Source organism: Caretta caretta, chromosome 6 (genome assembly GCF_965140235.1).
Source record: "Caretta caretta isolate rCarCar2 chromosome 6, rCarCar1.hap1, whole genome shotgun sequence".
NCBI classification, from domain to species: domain Eukaryota; kingdom Metazoa; phylum Chordata; order Testudines; family Cheloniidae; genus Caretta; species Caretta caretta.
In genome coordinates, this window is record NC_134211.1 from 36,915,178 (window position 1) to 36,932,106 (window position 16,929).

The 16,929-nt window shown below is 37.5% G+C and overlaps 1 protein-coding gene across 12 annotated transcripts in view; it reads right to left on the reverse strand.

Annotated features, from left to right (window-relative positions):
• Window positions 1-16,929, reverse strand: part of PPFIBP2 (PPFIB scaffold protein 2) — a 222,714-nt gene that overhangs the window by 19,289 nt on the left and 186,496 nt on the right. For 10 of the 12 annotated variants that reach the window (XM_075129436.1, XM_048852573.2, XM_075129435.1 and 7 more), the window contains 8 exons: window positions 15,538-15,613; window positions 11,073-11,179; window positions 10,786-10,850; window positions 10,502-10,570; window positions 10,177-10,237; window positions 7,704-7,745; window positions 5,083-5,236; window positions 1,385-1,417 (listed from right to left, as the gene is read on the reverse strand). In XM_075129436.1, the coding sequence (XP_074985537.1) occupies window positions 1,385-1,417; window positions 5,083-5,236; window positions 7,704-7,745; window positions 10,177-10,237; window positions 10,502-10,570; window positions 10,786-10,850; window positions 11,073-11,179; window positions 15,538-15,613 (607 nt within the window). The remainder of the gene's footprint in view (window positions 1-1,384; window positions 1,418-5,082; window positions 5,237-7,703; window positions 7,746-10,176; window positions 10,238-10,501; window positions 10,571-10,785; window positions 10,851-11,072; window positions 11,180-15,537; window positions 15,614-16,929) is intronic. The other 2 variants (XM_075129432.1, XM_075129430.1) reach the window with 2 other exon arrangements.

Sequence of the window (16,929 nt, forward strand, 5' to 3'; positions counted from 1 at the left end):
AGTTGATCACAAATGGAATATGAGCCAATAATGTGATGAAGCTGCAGAAAAATTATATCATTATTCTGGGAAATAGTAACAGGAGTGTCATATGTAAGACACGGGAGGCAATTGTCTCACTCTACTTGGTACTGTTAAGGCCTTAGCTGGAGTACTGGGTCCAATTCTGGGCGTCACACTTTAAGAAAGATGTGGACAAATTGGAGAGAGTCCAGAAGAAACAACAAATATGATAAAAAAAAGTTTAGAAAACTTAAGGAAAGGTTAAAAACTGGGCATGTTTAGTCTTGAGAAAAAAGGACTGAGGAGGTACCTGATAACAGTCTTCAAATATGTTAAGGGCAGTTATAAAGAGGATGATGATCAATTGTTCTCCATGTCCACCGAAGATATGACAAGCAATAAGGGCTTAATCTGCAGCAAGGGAGGTTTAAATGAGATATTAGGGAAAACTTTCTGATAATAAGGGTGGCTAAGCTCTGGAATAGGCTTCCAAGGGAGATTGTGGAATCCCCACCACTGGAGGTTTTTAAAAACAGGTTGGAGAAACACTTATCACGGATGGTTTAGGGATACTTGGCCCTGCCACAGCACTGGGGGCTGTACTTGATGACCTTTCAGAGGCCCTTCCAGTCCTACATTTCTATGATTCCGTAAGATTGGGGCTTGTAGGCAAAACCTCAACACAAATAATAATAAAAGTTGATTACGTTTTTTGCATAAAGGGCAAGTTTACATAAAAGCATTTGTACTGGTGATGTTTTTCAGTTTATAATTAATATTTACTATCTTAACACTAATTTCTTACAAGATTTTGATTTAATGAGAATAGGATTTTTCTAAAGCTCTTAACATTGGCCTCTCCCCTCCCCTCCAAGTTAATGGTCGCTTTACCAGATATCAGTGACAGCAGAGTGGGTCCATTGTTGAGTGCTTCTGAAAATCCTACACTAAGGGTGTGTCTATACTTAAAACGCTACGGGGCACAACTGCAGCACCATAACACTTGACTGCTAACACCGCCTACATCGATGAGAGGGGGGTTCTCCTGTCACTGTAGTTAATCCACCTCCCCAAGAGACAGTCAATGGAAGAATTCTGCCAATGATCTAGTGCTGTCTATACCAGGGCATAGCTACGTTTCAGGGGTGAATCTGTCACACCCCTGAGTGACATTGCCCTGCGTAAGTAAGTTCCCAGTGCAGACAAGACCTAATACTTTAAAAAGAAAAGCTGTTCTTTTGTTTCAGGATTATACCCGCCTAATGTAATTAGGACTCCCAACACACACCTGCAAGTAGCATTTTTAAAGGGGAAAAACAGAAAAGCAAGCAAGTAGGAAAATTCACAGTGGGTTACAATTGCATCTTGATTGATACAGTACCTAATATTGGTGCACTAATACTCCTGATGCGATCTTCAGCCATTCCAAGAAGCAGAAAGCCAGATGAAGAAGCAAAGATGATGGAAAATCCAGCAATATGAAGTTACAGAAAAGCAAAGAAATAAATAACCAAGCATCAAAGGCAGGGGGAAAAAATGACAGAAAGCAAAGTTACACTGTAAATGAAAGTGGATTTGCTATGGCATGTATGAAACCTAAAAAGTTTTGCACAAATTGTCAGTTAAAACAGATGGGGATGACTTTTTGTTTATTACTAATCTTACTTTTTTTTTACCTCTTTCCAGTCAATTGTAATGTGTTGCAAACCTACTGTACAGCTCAAAAATTAAAAAACATCTCAAAAGGAGCATTCCCCAAAGCTACATGGAATTCATTAGAAATGTGGAAACTGAGTTCAATGGGAAGAGTGGGGTACTCAGCATGTTTGATAATCAGACTCTGTAATTAGGACCCCTTCTAATAAAGCACTTCAGTATGTATGTAGTTAAAGCACGTTTAAGTGATTTGATGAACTGAAGTCTTAGTTGCTTAAATATGGGTTTAACAGTGAGATTTTCGTAGGCACAAAGGGCATTTAGGTACCTAGTCCCCCTTAGGAAATCCCATGTTATGTATGGTTTCAGAGTAGCAGCCGTGTTAGTCTGTATTCGCAAAAAGAAAAGGAGTACTTGTGGCACCTTAGAGACTAACAAATTTATTTGAGCATAAGCTCTCGTGAGCTACAGCTCACTTCATCGGATACATTCAGTGGAAAATACAGTGGGGAGATTTATATACATAGAGAACATGAAACAATGGGTGTTACCATACACAATGTAACGAGTGATCACTTAAGGTGAGCTATTACCAGCAGGAGAGCGGGGGTGGGGGAAAAATCTTTTGTAGTGATAATCAAGGTGGGCCATTTCCAGCAGTTGACAAGAACGTCTGAGGAACAGTGGGGGGTGGGGAATAAACAAGGGGAAATAGTTTTACTTTGTGTAATGACCCATCCACTCCCAGTCTCTATTCAAGCCTAAGTTAACTGTATTCAGTTTGCAAATTAATTCCAATTCAGCAGTCTCTCGTTGGAGTCTGTTTTTGAAGGTTTTTTTTGTTGAAGAATTACAACTTTTAGGTCTGTAATCTGTGGCCACTATGGATGTAGAAGCCTTCTACACCAACATTCCACACAAAGATGGACTACAAGCCATCAGGAACAGTATCCCCGATAATGCCACGGAAAACCTGGTGGCTGAACTTTGACTTTGTCCTCACCCATAACTATTTCACATTTGGGGACAATGTATATCTTCAAATCAGCGGCACTGCTATGGGTACCCGCATGGTCCCACAGTATGCCAACATTTTTATGGCCGACTTAGAACAACGCTTCCTCAGCTCTCGTCCCCTTGATGACATCTTCATCATCTGGACCCATGGAAAAGAAGCCCTTGAGGAATTCCACCATGATTTCAACAATTTCCATCCCACCATCAACCTCAGCCTGGACCAGTCCACACAAGAGATCCATTTCCTGGACACTATGGTGCTAATAAGCGATGGTCACATAAACACCACCCTATACCGGAAACCTACTGACCGCTATTCCTACCTACATGCCTCTAGCTTTCATCCAGACCACACCACAGGATCCATTGTCTACAGCCAAGCTCTACAATACAACCGCATTTGCTCCAACCCCTCAGACAGAGACAAACACCTATAAGGTCTCTATCAAGCGTTCTTACAACTACAATACCCACCTGCTGAAGTGAAGAAACAGACTGACAGATCCAGAAGAGTACCCAGAAGTCACCTACTACAGGACAGGCCCAACAAAGAAAATAACAGAACGCCACTAGCAGTCACCTTCAGCCCCCAACTAAAACCTCTCCAACGCATCATCAAGGATCTACAACCTATCCTGAAGGACGACCCATCACTCTCACAGATCTTGGGAGACAGGCCAGTCCTTCCTTACAGACAGCCCCCCCAACCTGAAGCAAATACTCACCAGCAACCACACACCACACGACAGAACCACTAACCCAGGAACCTATCCTTGCAACAAAGCCCGTTGCCAACTGTGTCCACATATCTATTCAGGGGACACCATCATAGGGCCTAATCACATCAGCCACACTATCAGAGGCTCGTTCACCTGCACATCTACCAATGTGATATATGCCATCATGTGCCAGCAATGCCCCTCTGCCATGTACATTGGTCAAACTGGACCGTCTCTGCGTAAAAGAATAAATGGACACAAATCAGAGGTCAAGAATTATAACATTCAAAAACCAGTTGGAGAACACTTCGATCTCTTTGGTCACTCGATTACAGACCTAAAAGTTGCAATTCTTCAACAAAAAAACTTCAAAAACAGACTCCAACAAGAGACTGCGGATTTGGAATTAATTTGCAAACTGGATACAATTAACTTAGGCTTGAATAGAGACTGGGAGTGGATGGGTCATTACACAAAGTAAAACTATTTCCCCTTGTTTATTGTGCCCCCCCCCCCCCCCCCCCCGTTCCTCAGACATTCTTGTCAACTGCTGGAAATGGCCCACCTTGATTATCACTACAAAGGTTCCCCCCCCCCCCCCCCGCTGGTAATAGCTCACCTTAAGTGATCACTCGTTACAGTGTGTATGGTAACACCCATTGTTTCATGTTCTCTATGTATATAAATCTCCCCACTTTATTTTCCACTGAACGCATCCGATGAAGTGAGCTGTAGCTCACAAAAGCTTATGCTCAAATACATTTGTTAGTCTCTAAGGTGCCACAAGTACTCCTTTTCTTTTTTCATGTTATGTATGTAATTTTAGGCCTTAATAAACAAAATACATGCTTAAGTTAGGCAGCAGTTTGAAAAGAAGCTAAACGCTTTCCTCCAAGTTCTAAATCTGATGGGTCTCTTCTCCCCCTAGCAAATGCATCTTTCTCTCATTAGTATCAATGAGTTATATGCAATATATACTGATAACAAAATAGACCACCAGGACTTTCTCCTGAAGCAAGTGTTTACAATCATGCTAGTTAGACTGTAAACAAAGAATAAAATACAGATTTTTTTTTAGTCAGATGGCTAATATTTTGGGGCAAAGTAATTCTTTAAAATAACTTTCTTAACCAACTGCTTTATAAGTTGTCTTTATCTTGGCCAGGCTAGCTGTTTTGTTTAGCAGAAGAGGTGAGAGAGCTCTGGAGTTCCCAGGAAGGTTTTGCATTGAACAATTATTACTTCTTATTCACAGAGTCACATGTGTGCAAGGGGTTTGATTAAAGTCCTGATTTTAAACAGCAGAGGTTTGTTACCCACTATACCACCTCCCCTCGCCAATTTCTAATCTTTTTCGTTGCTTAACAAAATGATTTAGCTAACATCCAAGAAGCACATGACATGTGATGCCAGCACAGTTTTATCATTCAACATAACAGAAATCAGTACACTGACCTTAGAGATATCCTTTACATTGCAATCAGGTAAGTTAATGCATCATTTTGATTTTAAGTACCCTCTTAAAAAGGAACAGAAATTTCTTTCCTGACTCCTCTGACTGAAACAGCCCACTATTCTAGCTTAAAGGAATATAAAACATTTGCTATATCAGCTGGATCACACAGAGGAGTTTGTTTATATTTATACACAATTATTCAAACACTTGCAGGGAAGTATGAATACATACTCAGGCTCAGTACACTGTTGTCCTCATTGTCATTCATTCCAAATACATTTAGGGAAGTGGGAGTATTGTATGTTCCATGATCTCCGTTATGTGTGGGTCGAAGAAGCTTCCCTGGCAAGGTCTGATATTTGTTACTCTTCACATATGGTTTATTCTGTATTTTTTAAAAAAATACAAATTATTTGTATAATATTTGTAAAAACGGCACTGTATTCATTCAAGGGACAGGCAAAGCTATGTGGAGGTTGCAAATATTTTTTAAAACCATGGTTTTCTCCTAAGGGTGATTTAATTTAAACACAACAACATGTTTTTCTAGCTAAAGGGAAGTTTGTGATTGTGTATAAAGGATATAACACCCCCCACCCACCCTCCAAAGCTACGGTAACACAGTGGGGACCTATGTATTATGTTAAAGTATAAAGTATTGTTAAATACATTGTATTTATTTTGCCATTAGAATTTCTTTCTTTGCCCTTCTTTTCCTCCTTTCCCACTCCATAGTTTCACTGCATACTCTTTGGTCCATATTTCACCTTGTTTTTCCAGTGTTATTTCACCCCCTCTTCTTCTCTGTATGCTCCCTCCCACCTGCACCCTTACTCCCACACAGAATTGCACCTTAGTGAAATGTGAACTCAGAAGCATTTGAGTTTCAATCAAACTTAAGCCAAATGTAATCACCGATCTCTAGTAGCAAGGTATGAATACAGATGCAAAACAAAGAGAATATTAAATAGAAGACACATTTTTACGAAAACCAAAGTTAGGCTAAAAAAATTTGCTAAATAACTACATATAGTTAAGATAATTTTCATAGATTTAAGGTACTTTACACTAACTTATTTTTTTAATTATTAATAGTTTTAACATAACTTTTAGAGGGAAAAGCATGGACTAACTTGTATTTTAGAGTCATTTCTGTTTAGAGTGGTTACATGAACTCCACTAACTATTCCATACAGTTTTTGCCTGTCTCATACTAGAGCAGGTCCCAATCTACACTCACACCCAGCCACAGTGCTTAGCACTGTGCATAATGTCATTGTAGTCAATGGTACTACTCATAGTGGTAGGGCCTATGCCTGGTAGTAAGTGTTCACAGCATGAAGCCCACAAAACATCAACATTCAATATATTGTACTGAAAGTGAGCAGTACAAAGCGACCATTTACCTTTCTGTTGCATAGACTAAGCTAAGTATAGGAAAACACTGAATTTTGTTACAGTAAACCTTTGTAAGATCACCTACTCTGGTGGGCCAAGTTCTCTAAATAGGCATGATGGATGCATTACAAAAACTGCATATGTGCCTGCAAAAGCCTGTATTTATGCACACAAATCTCATTGTTTAAGAGTTTAGTGAGACTATTCTTAAGCTGAAGTTGTGGGTTTCACAGGTGGACTTGCTGTTCCCAGCTTTGAAAAGTTGTCCAGGTAAAAGTGTTATTTCTCAGTAGAATGTTGATATCACTATTTGTACAGGGTTTCTTCTGAATGAAAGGATGAGAGGCCATCACTGAGGACTCGGTGCACATTCCAGAAGTGGGAGAAATTTAGAAATACCAAGTCCTCACTGGAGAAGTGCTGAGCACCCTTTGACTTTTACTGAAGACAATGGGAGCTGTGGGTGTTCTTTGGATCAGGGCCTTATTGCTAAATGTTTATTTTTGCATTATCTGAGAGTACATGAAAGGAAAGGAATGCATGAGGATAAAGAATACAAAACAGATTTAGCTCACAGAAATATATCATGTACCCTCATATACTAGCCCTACCTTTACTAAGCATGCTGCAGGAGAAATACAATAGAAACCATGGCTACTAAAATATACATGGGAAATATACAATTGTACCCTAAAAGTAATGTGTAATTACTTTACACAGCTATTATATTTCATATGTAATAACTTTATGTAACTTTGTACCGAAGTATTATTTTCATGTTTTGCTGCTAAGTTTTTTTTTAAATCCATCCCCATCCCTCAAGCTAGTGAGAATATAAACTACTGCTGTGTCATATTTTCTACACAGAGGGTCTTATTCAGCTCACATTGAAATCAATGCAATTTTTACCATAGATTTGTCTATTTTCATAGATTAAGACCAGAATAGAACATTAGATGATGACAATCTGACCTCCACCATAATACATGGCAAATAACCTCATCAACAATTTTCTGGATCAAAATGAAAACTCCTGTTCAAGCTGGCTATACCAGTTCTTTTAGACAGAAATCCAGTTTTGACTTAAAGACAGCAAGTGATGGAGAATCCATCACATGTCTAGGTAAATTGTTCCAATCATAAATTACCCTCGGTGTTCTAAAACTGCACTGTAATTCTTTTCTGAATTTGTCTAGCTTCAGCTTTCAACCACTAGATCTCGTTATGCCTTTTCTGATTGATTGAAGAGTGATTAAAAAACTGATTTTATTTTCTTTATTAGACTATAGAGTTTTTCCTCCCAAGTCCTACCCCCACCTTTTAAAAAATGTCGGTACTTTAACAATACAAAAACAATTTAAGAGACACTGAATGAGAAGTGAAAAAGTGGCCACTCCATCAATGCATAGTCACAGAAGGCAAATGTTAAATGAGTTAAGATACAGTCAATATACCTCTTGTTCTAAAACAGGTTCTACTGGTTTCCCGTCTACATGCTACGGAGTTGCAGGGAGGGTAATTTCAAAGTTTGATGGAAAAAAAGTAACAGACAAATGTTAGTATAAACATACATACAACACAAAACAACAGTTTTAGTCTGATTTCTAGATAGTGATTCTATTTGAAGATATTAAGAGGTGTATTCTCTCCTCATTCAATAATATATAGCTCATCTGTCTTTCCCCAGCCACTTTACCAAAATGACTTCCATTTACATTCTGTTGAGATCAATGGGATTTTTTGCTTTCAATTTCCACAGGGGCAGGATTCAACCTAAAGATTAAGAATTACTTTATCCAACACTTATTCACTGCTTCCTGTGGTGTTAGATATGTCAGCTCTTTAACATACCACAACAATATAATATTACATAATGATCTAGGATAGGAAATGAAGAATATCTTATCTAATTGAAGCTGAATGAATAATTAGGTAGGAATGTAATTATGCAAACAGTACTTTGGCCGGGTCAACAAGGCTAACTTCTACTTTAAAAAAAAATGTTTTGGGATCTTTAATTGTTGCAAGTAAAAAGAACCTAAGTCTTAGATCCCATGTAAAATATTATACCTTCAGCAATACAGTACCCCTAGTTTTGCGCTATTACAGCCTCAATGACAGAGTACAGACTATTAAAGCCTTGACTCAGCGAAGCAACTATGTACTTAATTATAAACACACGAATAATCCCATCCATATTCAGCATAGCACTTAAACATATAGGTCCCACTGATTTCCTCTGAACTAGTCATGTGCTTAAATTTAAGCATATGCTTCCGTGCTTTGTTGATCTGAGACCTAAACTCACTAATGCTATTTTCTGTGTCATCTTGTTGGTTTCTCCTCCAAATACCGACCAAGCCTACAGCGCTTAGCTTGTCAGATCTGAGTAGCTCATGGCCCAAATTAGAATACCTGCACACCTACCTTTGCATATGCATCCTGTATAGCCTTTTAAAATTAACAACATATACAGGAGCACATCAAGGAGAAAATAGACCTTTAAATTCTACAAGGAACTAAAAATGTTAGTCCTTGATTCATTTACCATATGTATTACTACAATTAAATGAGTACAAAGTAAGTTTTAAACATATTTTGTTAGTTTACAGTTATATTAACAAATCAAAAGATCACAGAAAAGGTTTTAGGAAAATCTAGAAGAAATTTTGGAATTAACCATATTTTTACTGGATATGGTTACATTAATTCCATTTAAAAATGATGTATCAATGTGCACGGATAAGCAATATTACACAAACCTAGTAACTGTGTCATACAAAAAAAGCAACAAAACTCTGACAAAATTAAAGTGGCAATGGGAGAAAACCTAAATTTAGCGAGTAAAAATATGATCCCTTTGATCGTGTTGAAATAAGACTTAATCAAAGTGAAAAATAAGCCAACCTGAAATGCATTTAGCCTTGACATTAACAACACTGCTCCCACTGTTTAAATAATATAACATCACCACCAGTTTCAATAATGCCATTTATATCAGAAGTCTGGCTTGGGAAGTAACAAATATATTTTACAAGCAAACAATCAAACCACAATCCTGGGCAGAAATAATATCATAGTCTCAATATTTAGCAATTTAATTTATTTTTAAATTGTGATCTAATTAATAGTTTAAAAGGTCTGTTACCACTAAAGTCCTTGCAACTCATAGGACTTAAAGTTATTTTAAAATACATAAAACAAAGTGTACGTTGATTGTGTTCATGGTTAAATCCATTTTAGCCTGAGCAAAAGCATTACAATTTGCTGATAAGGTGAAATTATACAGTGAATAAATACTGTTTAATGTCATAAAACAGAATAGGCTAATGGTTGTCAATCAGGACCTGCTAAAAGCTTCCTACTGTACATTTCACAGGAAATAAGAGTCAATATGCTCATGGTTTCAGATGCTGATTCTGAAGAATATGCTACAAAAATAGAGTGTTTTTATGAATTCAGTGTAATGGTGAGGCCCGAAAAGATCCAACTCTGAATAAAAACATCTACTTTTAAAAAAAAAAAAGTATATTGTTTATTTGTATGGTAGCCCAGTGCACAATTCTTGTGATCATGTGTCCTGAAACTTAAAGGCACATTGAGATGTGCAATTCAAAAGGATATTAATTCCCATTACCATTTATACACTAGAGATACTTCATGTCAATGCATTTTCCCTTTATTCCTTGTTTAGCTGAAAAGCTGAATATTAGGATGTGTTTGTGTGGACAAAGCAAATACTTGGTTCATTCTAAGCTCAGACATGGGGGTGGGAGAGAGAGGGTTTGAACTACAGTATCATAAGCCTTTTTTACATACAGTATTGGTGTTGGTTATATTTAGCATATGCAAACAGACAGAAAATTGACATTAATTTCTTAAGATTTCAAATTAAATGCTAAAAGTTGTAAATACTTATGAACCAACCTTTTCCAGGGATTCACTCTGCAAGTCCTCTAGACTACTTGACATTTTTTTCTGTGGAACCCTTAGAAAGTATAAAATAATGATATTGGAAAATTAAAACAACAACAACTAATACAAAATAATGTCTGTGGAATCATATACATTATCAAGATGGTACAAAAATGGTGGGATAACACTCTGGGAATAATCTGCAATTGATAGAAATCTTTAAAACCACCAAAACTACAAAAACTGGCAAAGTCACCTGTAGATTACTGGTGAACTAAGTGTTCTGTAGATTTCAGTTAATCTTGGTGATAAGTATCTCAAGTAATATTGTTCTTACCTACTTCTGCTTTCCAAGGATTCCTCATGTGGAGAAATAAGGTTATTTGAAGGAACTGGAATGCTTCCACTGTTAATCAGAATAATATAGCTTGTTGTAAGTGTTATGTGCTATGTACACCTGTTAATCAATGACGTTGCTAAGTCAGCACTATACGCGTACACAACAAGCAGTGTGTCCTCATCTGACCGCATATTGTTAGCTTTGTAGGAACAGGCAAGAATAAATGTAAATATCTGAATATGTTATTTAGACCTAGGACAATTTACAAAACTAGTGTGTACCTGATTTCTAGAGTTTTTTGTGGCAGTAAAGACTCCATAGTTGGTGACAATTCTCCTGGAGGTACCTGTGTAAAATATGAGTCCACATTTGTGATTCTAGTCCATGTGTGTTTGAATCTCAAAACTAACCCACCAAACAACACATATGTACAAATACGTTAATCTAGAGCCAAATTCTGCCCTGAGTTATTCTCTTGGAACCATAGTGAGATCAATCATATAGACCATCTCTGATATGGTGGAGTTAAAAGAAGAATTTACTCCTAAACAATATATTTATTAAATACCTCGGGTTTAAGTAATTCTGCTTGGTGCTTATTCATGAGATTCCACTTCTTCAAACTTGCCTCAAGTTCCTCTTCACTGCTACCAGACAGAATTTTCTCTGAAGAGCCTGGAAGAGTGAAAGGATAGAAATGCTTAAATAGACTAACTGGCTAAATGAACATTTGTTGGGTTCCTATATATTCCTTCTGCTTAAAAAGCAACTATCCTATACAGTATTTTTAAGTGAGATTTTAAAAGTGGAGCACTATATCTATATGTTAATAAAATAAACTGAATATTATTTTGTTTTTGTCACTGTACATGCTACATTTCTCTTACTAAAAGGCACATGTGTTAGAATAAGCATTCTCTATCACAATCCAGTTTCTCATACTTCATTCAAAAGCGAAGTTATAAGATGGCACTTATTTAAATACAGAAATGTACCCTGAAATTCTGGTACTCACAATCCAGTGTCATTTTATCCTGACACAGAAGATCAGTAATGATGATCAGTAATTATTCACATTTCAACAGAACACATCTCATTAAATTCTCTATTTTCCAGCTCATCAATCTACAGAGTACTTTTTTTTTTTTTAAACCACAGCAGTTGCTGGATCTCTGAGTCCCCTTGGGAGAGTCCCTCCACCCTAATCTGAAGATGCTGCACAGAACTAACAAATATTTCCCAGCATTCATTTGACATTAGTGACCGAGCACTTAAGCTAATTCAGAATGAAATAAATCCATGTCACATGTCAAAGCAGCCTTTAACTCTGACACAGAAGTCTGCAGGGTAGATGTATGCAATTGGAAGGTAAATCTGAAACAGAAGCTGAAGTGGAAGAAGAGACACTTTTCTTTCTGAGTTATGTTCTCTTCTAGGCCTTTGAGTAGAGCAAGGTTTCCTTTGAGATTTATTCTGTTATAACAGCTAATTTCAATAACTGCTGCAGAAATATAGAAAGTATCAAATTACAGCCAAGTCTTGACTTGGAACTTGTTCAAAGAGTGTCTGAACAGATCTTGTGCATGTGTGCGCCTTTACAAAGACCGATAAATGGAATAATATTGACACAGAACGTGCAGTACTTTAAAATTTCCACCATGAAAGCTGTTCTCTCAGGGCAATTCTAGGAAAGAAGTGAAGTACTCAAAAGGCATTGTTATTGTTGATAACAATATAATCTCAGACATACAATCAGTAATTTACAGCAAGACGTAGTACATTTTTAGGTTTCTCTGCCATAAGCATGCGAGTCTGAGGATAATATTAAGTGATGTGAATTGAACCCAGCTGATATGAACTGTAAAACAGTTGCTTTTTCATTTCACTATCTTTTACTAGCTGATCTATACAGCCTATGATCACTAACAGATACAAAAGAAACCTGTCTTCAACAGTGCTGTTCAAAGAAAAGGATTTATATTTATTAGTGGACATGAGGCAGACTTGGAGGATAAAATAGAAGTTACACAGCTATGTGTAACTTTGTAATGTTTTTTCTTTTGCCTTAACATGAGCTACTTTGTATTTTGCAAGAAGATCTGTCTCTGAATATGCTTTGAAGCTCTTCCCCATATAAACAGCCCAGATTTTTCTAGGAAAAAACCCAACCCAACCCTAAAAACCAACACAAACCCCTAGGACAGCTCCAGTCTTAGGATCTTCCTCTGAAATATCTTTTCAGTTCTTTGGTGGTACTTCTTCAGATAATAAAGTTTTCTCTGGAGCAAACAACCAAATGCAGTACATTATAATGTACCAGACTTCTCTGAAAATAAACAGGAGCTATGAAAACTTGTGTTCACTTGAGACACAATTCTGAATTCTGGAAAAAACAAGGATATCTGGTCAATTTATTTTTCACATTATTCTATACTTAATTATTTTAAAAACTTTCTCCAAATGTTTTGTATTTAATTATAGAAAATTGAATCACTGCAAAAGGACTCATAAGAGTTTCATTATGTCTCTGGAAAGTGTTATAATTATGTCAAACAAAATACTGCCTAACAATAGCAGACCCTATTCAGCTAATGAAAATGCGTGATAGGTCAGAAAACATGAAAATTGCTTTCAGCTTTTCTTTTGTCTTTCAAGTCTGCTGAAAAAGAAGACTACTCTGGCTGCTATGTTGACCTGCTCTTCAGATCTCACAATGTTGTGTTAATAAGTAGTAAAGGAATAATATTGTAGGCAAACTCATTCACGACCATATTACGGATCATATGAGACCTTCCAAATGCAACCTAACACCATAGATTCTGGAACTAGGGGTGCTGCCACATCCCCTTGCTTGAAATGGTTTCCATTATATACAGGGTTTACAGTTTGGTACAATGGCTGTCAGCACCCCCACTATAAAAACTGTTCCAGGACCCCTGCCTAATGCAGGGAAAACGTAAAGCTTGGTGTTCAGTAAAATTTCTAATCGTGGTAATGGTACCAACTTAGGGTCTGACCCACAGCTCACGGAAGTCAACTGAAGATTCCCATTAATTTCAATGGGCTTTGGATTAGGTCCTTAAAATGTGCATTTTTTTAAAAAGAGAAATTGCTTTGCTTATGCTTGGTGTTACCTTCATGGCTCTGCTATTCGAAATGCAGACAGGATGGATGATATTTCCTAATCAGATGGGCTAATATTTCATGGTGGATAAATCTGTTTACTAAAATGTCAACTATCCCTCATTTACCTGACTGAGGTGGTTGGATCATAATCCCCTATGGAAAACTATTGCCAGCTACATTAAGCCTTGCTGCTGCCACAAGGATAGACTATTTCCCAGTTTATTTGGACTACTGTGCATTATTACCTTGTTAGGTTCAGAAGACAGCCAGCAAACCTGCTGTTGTTGACTGAGCCCTTGTGATGTGAAGTGGAAGGTTATTTGGTGTTGCCACAAAGTGTGGCTTCCTATGGGCATGTCCTCAACTATTGTTAATTATCATAGTTTCATTGATGTCAGTGGAGCTATGATAATAGAGATAATCTAAAAGTGAGACTACCCTAAAACACCTATTCCATTCTCAACATAAGTGATGCAATGGACAAGGATGATCCCCAACCACCTCCTAATTAATTAAGTAGTGTTTTGCAATAGATTGATAAGGCTGTAGTTTTTTTCTCATATCAGCGTTTGCCCAAGTAGTCAGCTGTGAATATTTGGTTTGGAAAAATTTACTATACTCATTTAACAAATCATCATATGCAAAGAAAAAAAAAAGGTTCTCTTAACACCGTTCAGTTGCATCTGAGAATGAAGTTCTTTGTAATGAACCTACTGTAAAAACACTACTTACATCAAGGAAAACAATGGCCCGTTCAGAAACATTGCTCCCATAATTCTAGCTTGCTCTTTGACAACTGATCATTTTTGCTGCACTTGGAATTAAGCTGATATGAAAGAAATCTGAATAGTATTAACTATAGTCTGACTTATCATCATCATCCCGTTAAGGTCTCCTGGAGCCATTTTGCACTGCTGAAATTTGTGTCTTATTATTAATAAAAGAAGAATATAATTAAAAGAATTAAAGCATCTAGTCATGCACACTCCAAACATATGTTAACACAAGCGCTTATTGCTTTTGCACCCTCTTCTTCTCACTTCTGTTATAACCACTGCTGATCTTGCCTTTAGACCAGGGGTCGGCAACCTTTCAGAAGTGGTGTGCCAAGTCTTCATTTAGTCACTCTAATTTAAGGTTTCGCGTGCTAGTAATACATTTTAACGTTTTTAGGTCTCTTTCTATAAGTCTATAATATATAACTAAACTATTGTATGTATGTAAAGTAAATAAGGTTTTTAAAATGTTTAAGAAGCTTCATTTAAAATTAAATTAAAATGCAGAGCCCCCCGGACCAGTGGCCAGGACCCGGGCAGTGTGAGTGCCACTGAAAACCAGTCTGCGTGCCGCCTTTGGCACGCATGCCACAGGTTGCCTACCCCTGCTTTAGACGCTGAGCTTTATTTGGGCAGAGTTTTTGTACCCTGTAAGAAACGGGGTCCTAATTCTTACTGGGATTCCTGAGTGCTAGTCTAAAAACAAACAATAAATCTGATTGACTGAGAAGCGCTCTCGTGTTAAGGAATCCTAATGACACCATTTAGAGCAACACAGAATTTCAGAATTACATTCCAACCTGCTATTAAATGACATAAAACAAACTTTTAGGTTACAACTTTCAAAACTAACTAAGGGAATCAGCCACACGTCTGTATGAATGGGAGTGGTTGTGGCTAAATCTCCTAATCAGTTTTGACCCTAGTTTTATGATGTGTAGTATAGCATGTTAACCAAAATTAAATGCCTAGAATGTTACAGATGAAAATTATAATTTGCCTTAAACAGATTCTTTTTTTATGCCTTATCGTGTGGCCTTCTTTTTATGCCTTATTAAGGATTATTCATTACAGAACATACAGTATTCAGGAAGACCACACATCAAACATTATCCACAACACTTATTTTACCATGAGCCGCTATCATTATCTCCTTCACCCTTCTGTACTGGCTTAGCAACACTGTTAACTCCTCTATTCGACGGTCCTGCAAAAAAACATTAAATGGAATTCACATTCAAAGTGCCAAATTTAATACCATTACATTTGTACCTACAGTAAATTATACATATTATTAATAGCAATACATTCACTGTGATGCCTGGGGATTTGTGCCTATTCTTAATAGGAATCATGTCCAGAATCTCATGTGCCTTGTATAGAACATTTATTCCTCAACTTTTAAGCTGGCATTGTACATACAATTTGCTGAAATGTATAAATTAGTATATTTTAAAAACCCAGATTAATTTGATACCAATGACAAATCAGTTATTTACAGAGGCATAGCGATAAAGACATTTGGTTTGATTTTCGTGAGTCATGGAACTGAATCCTCCGCTGTTCTGGAGCAGCACTTGATTTACCTTTTTCACCAGCTCATCTCCCCACAACCCTATAGTCATAACTTAGAGCAGCCCTACAGCTGTGTTAAGTTACATTGGCTTGATTGATGGGGATCACTGAAGTACAGTGTGACCTGGCCACATCCCCTTCCTACATTCAAAGCATGCTCCCACACGGTGGGCCAGGAGGAAATGGTAGAGAGTCAGATATGACAGCTATATTCTGTCTGAGGATTTCCCCTTACTGAGAATCCCCAGTTTGCCCACTTAAGGCCAGATTTTCAAAAACCGCAACAGCTCTCCCTTAAATTTAATCTTTTGAAAATCTGGCCACTTCACTAAGACATCTGAATGGGAGCACTGAGCTTAACTGGACAATCTGGCTTCAACTGTGGGTGCCAAGTTCTTTTGAAAAATCTATCCTTCGTTATTAGTCCCACTTGCTCTGCTATAATAGCACAAAGCCAATTTAGTGGGGCTGAGTATCTGGCCCAACATCCCCTTTTCTTCTTCCTGAAGTTGCAGCCATTAGAGTTGAAGAGCAGAGGAGAGGAAAAAACAGCACAGCGGAATGAAGAGCTGACCAGTTGGCCTATCCCTTTGGGTATCAGATGTATTTGGGGCTTGGACAGTGAATGATGAAAGACACCACTGACTGATTTGCTCTAATAATGTTCCCTCCCTCCCCAAAGAATTTAATCTGACAAACAGTGTAAAGATTCTCAGCTGTTCAGGTATGTAGACTATGCAGTTTCTCTCTAAGCTGCCCCTCCCTTGCTCCCCCCACAGAGAACTTAGGATAAAAGTAATGACTTTCCACCATGAAATGCACAGGCCTCTATCCTAAGAGTTAAAGGAAAATCTCCACAAACACTAGTAGTAGGGCTTAATTCCCCTTCATAGACCAGTTGCAAGAGAGCAAGGCAACCGAGGGGGTCTGATTCAATGCAGCAGAGAA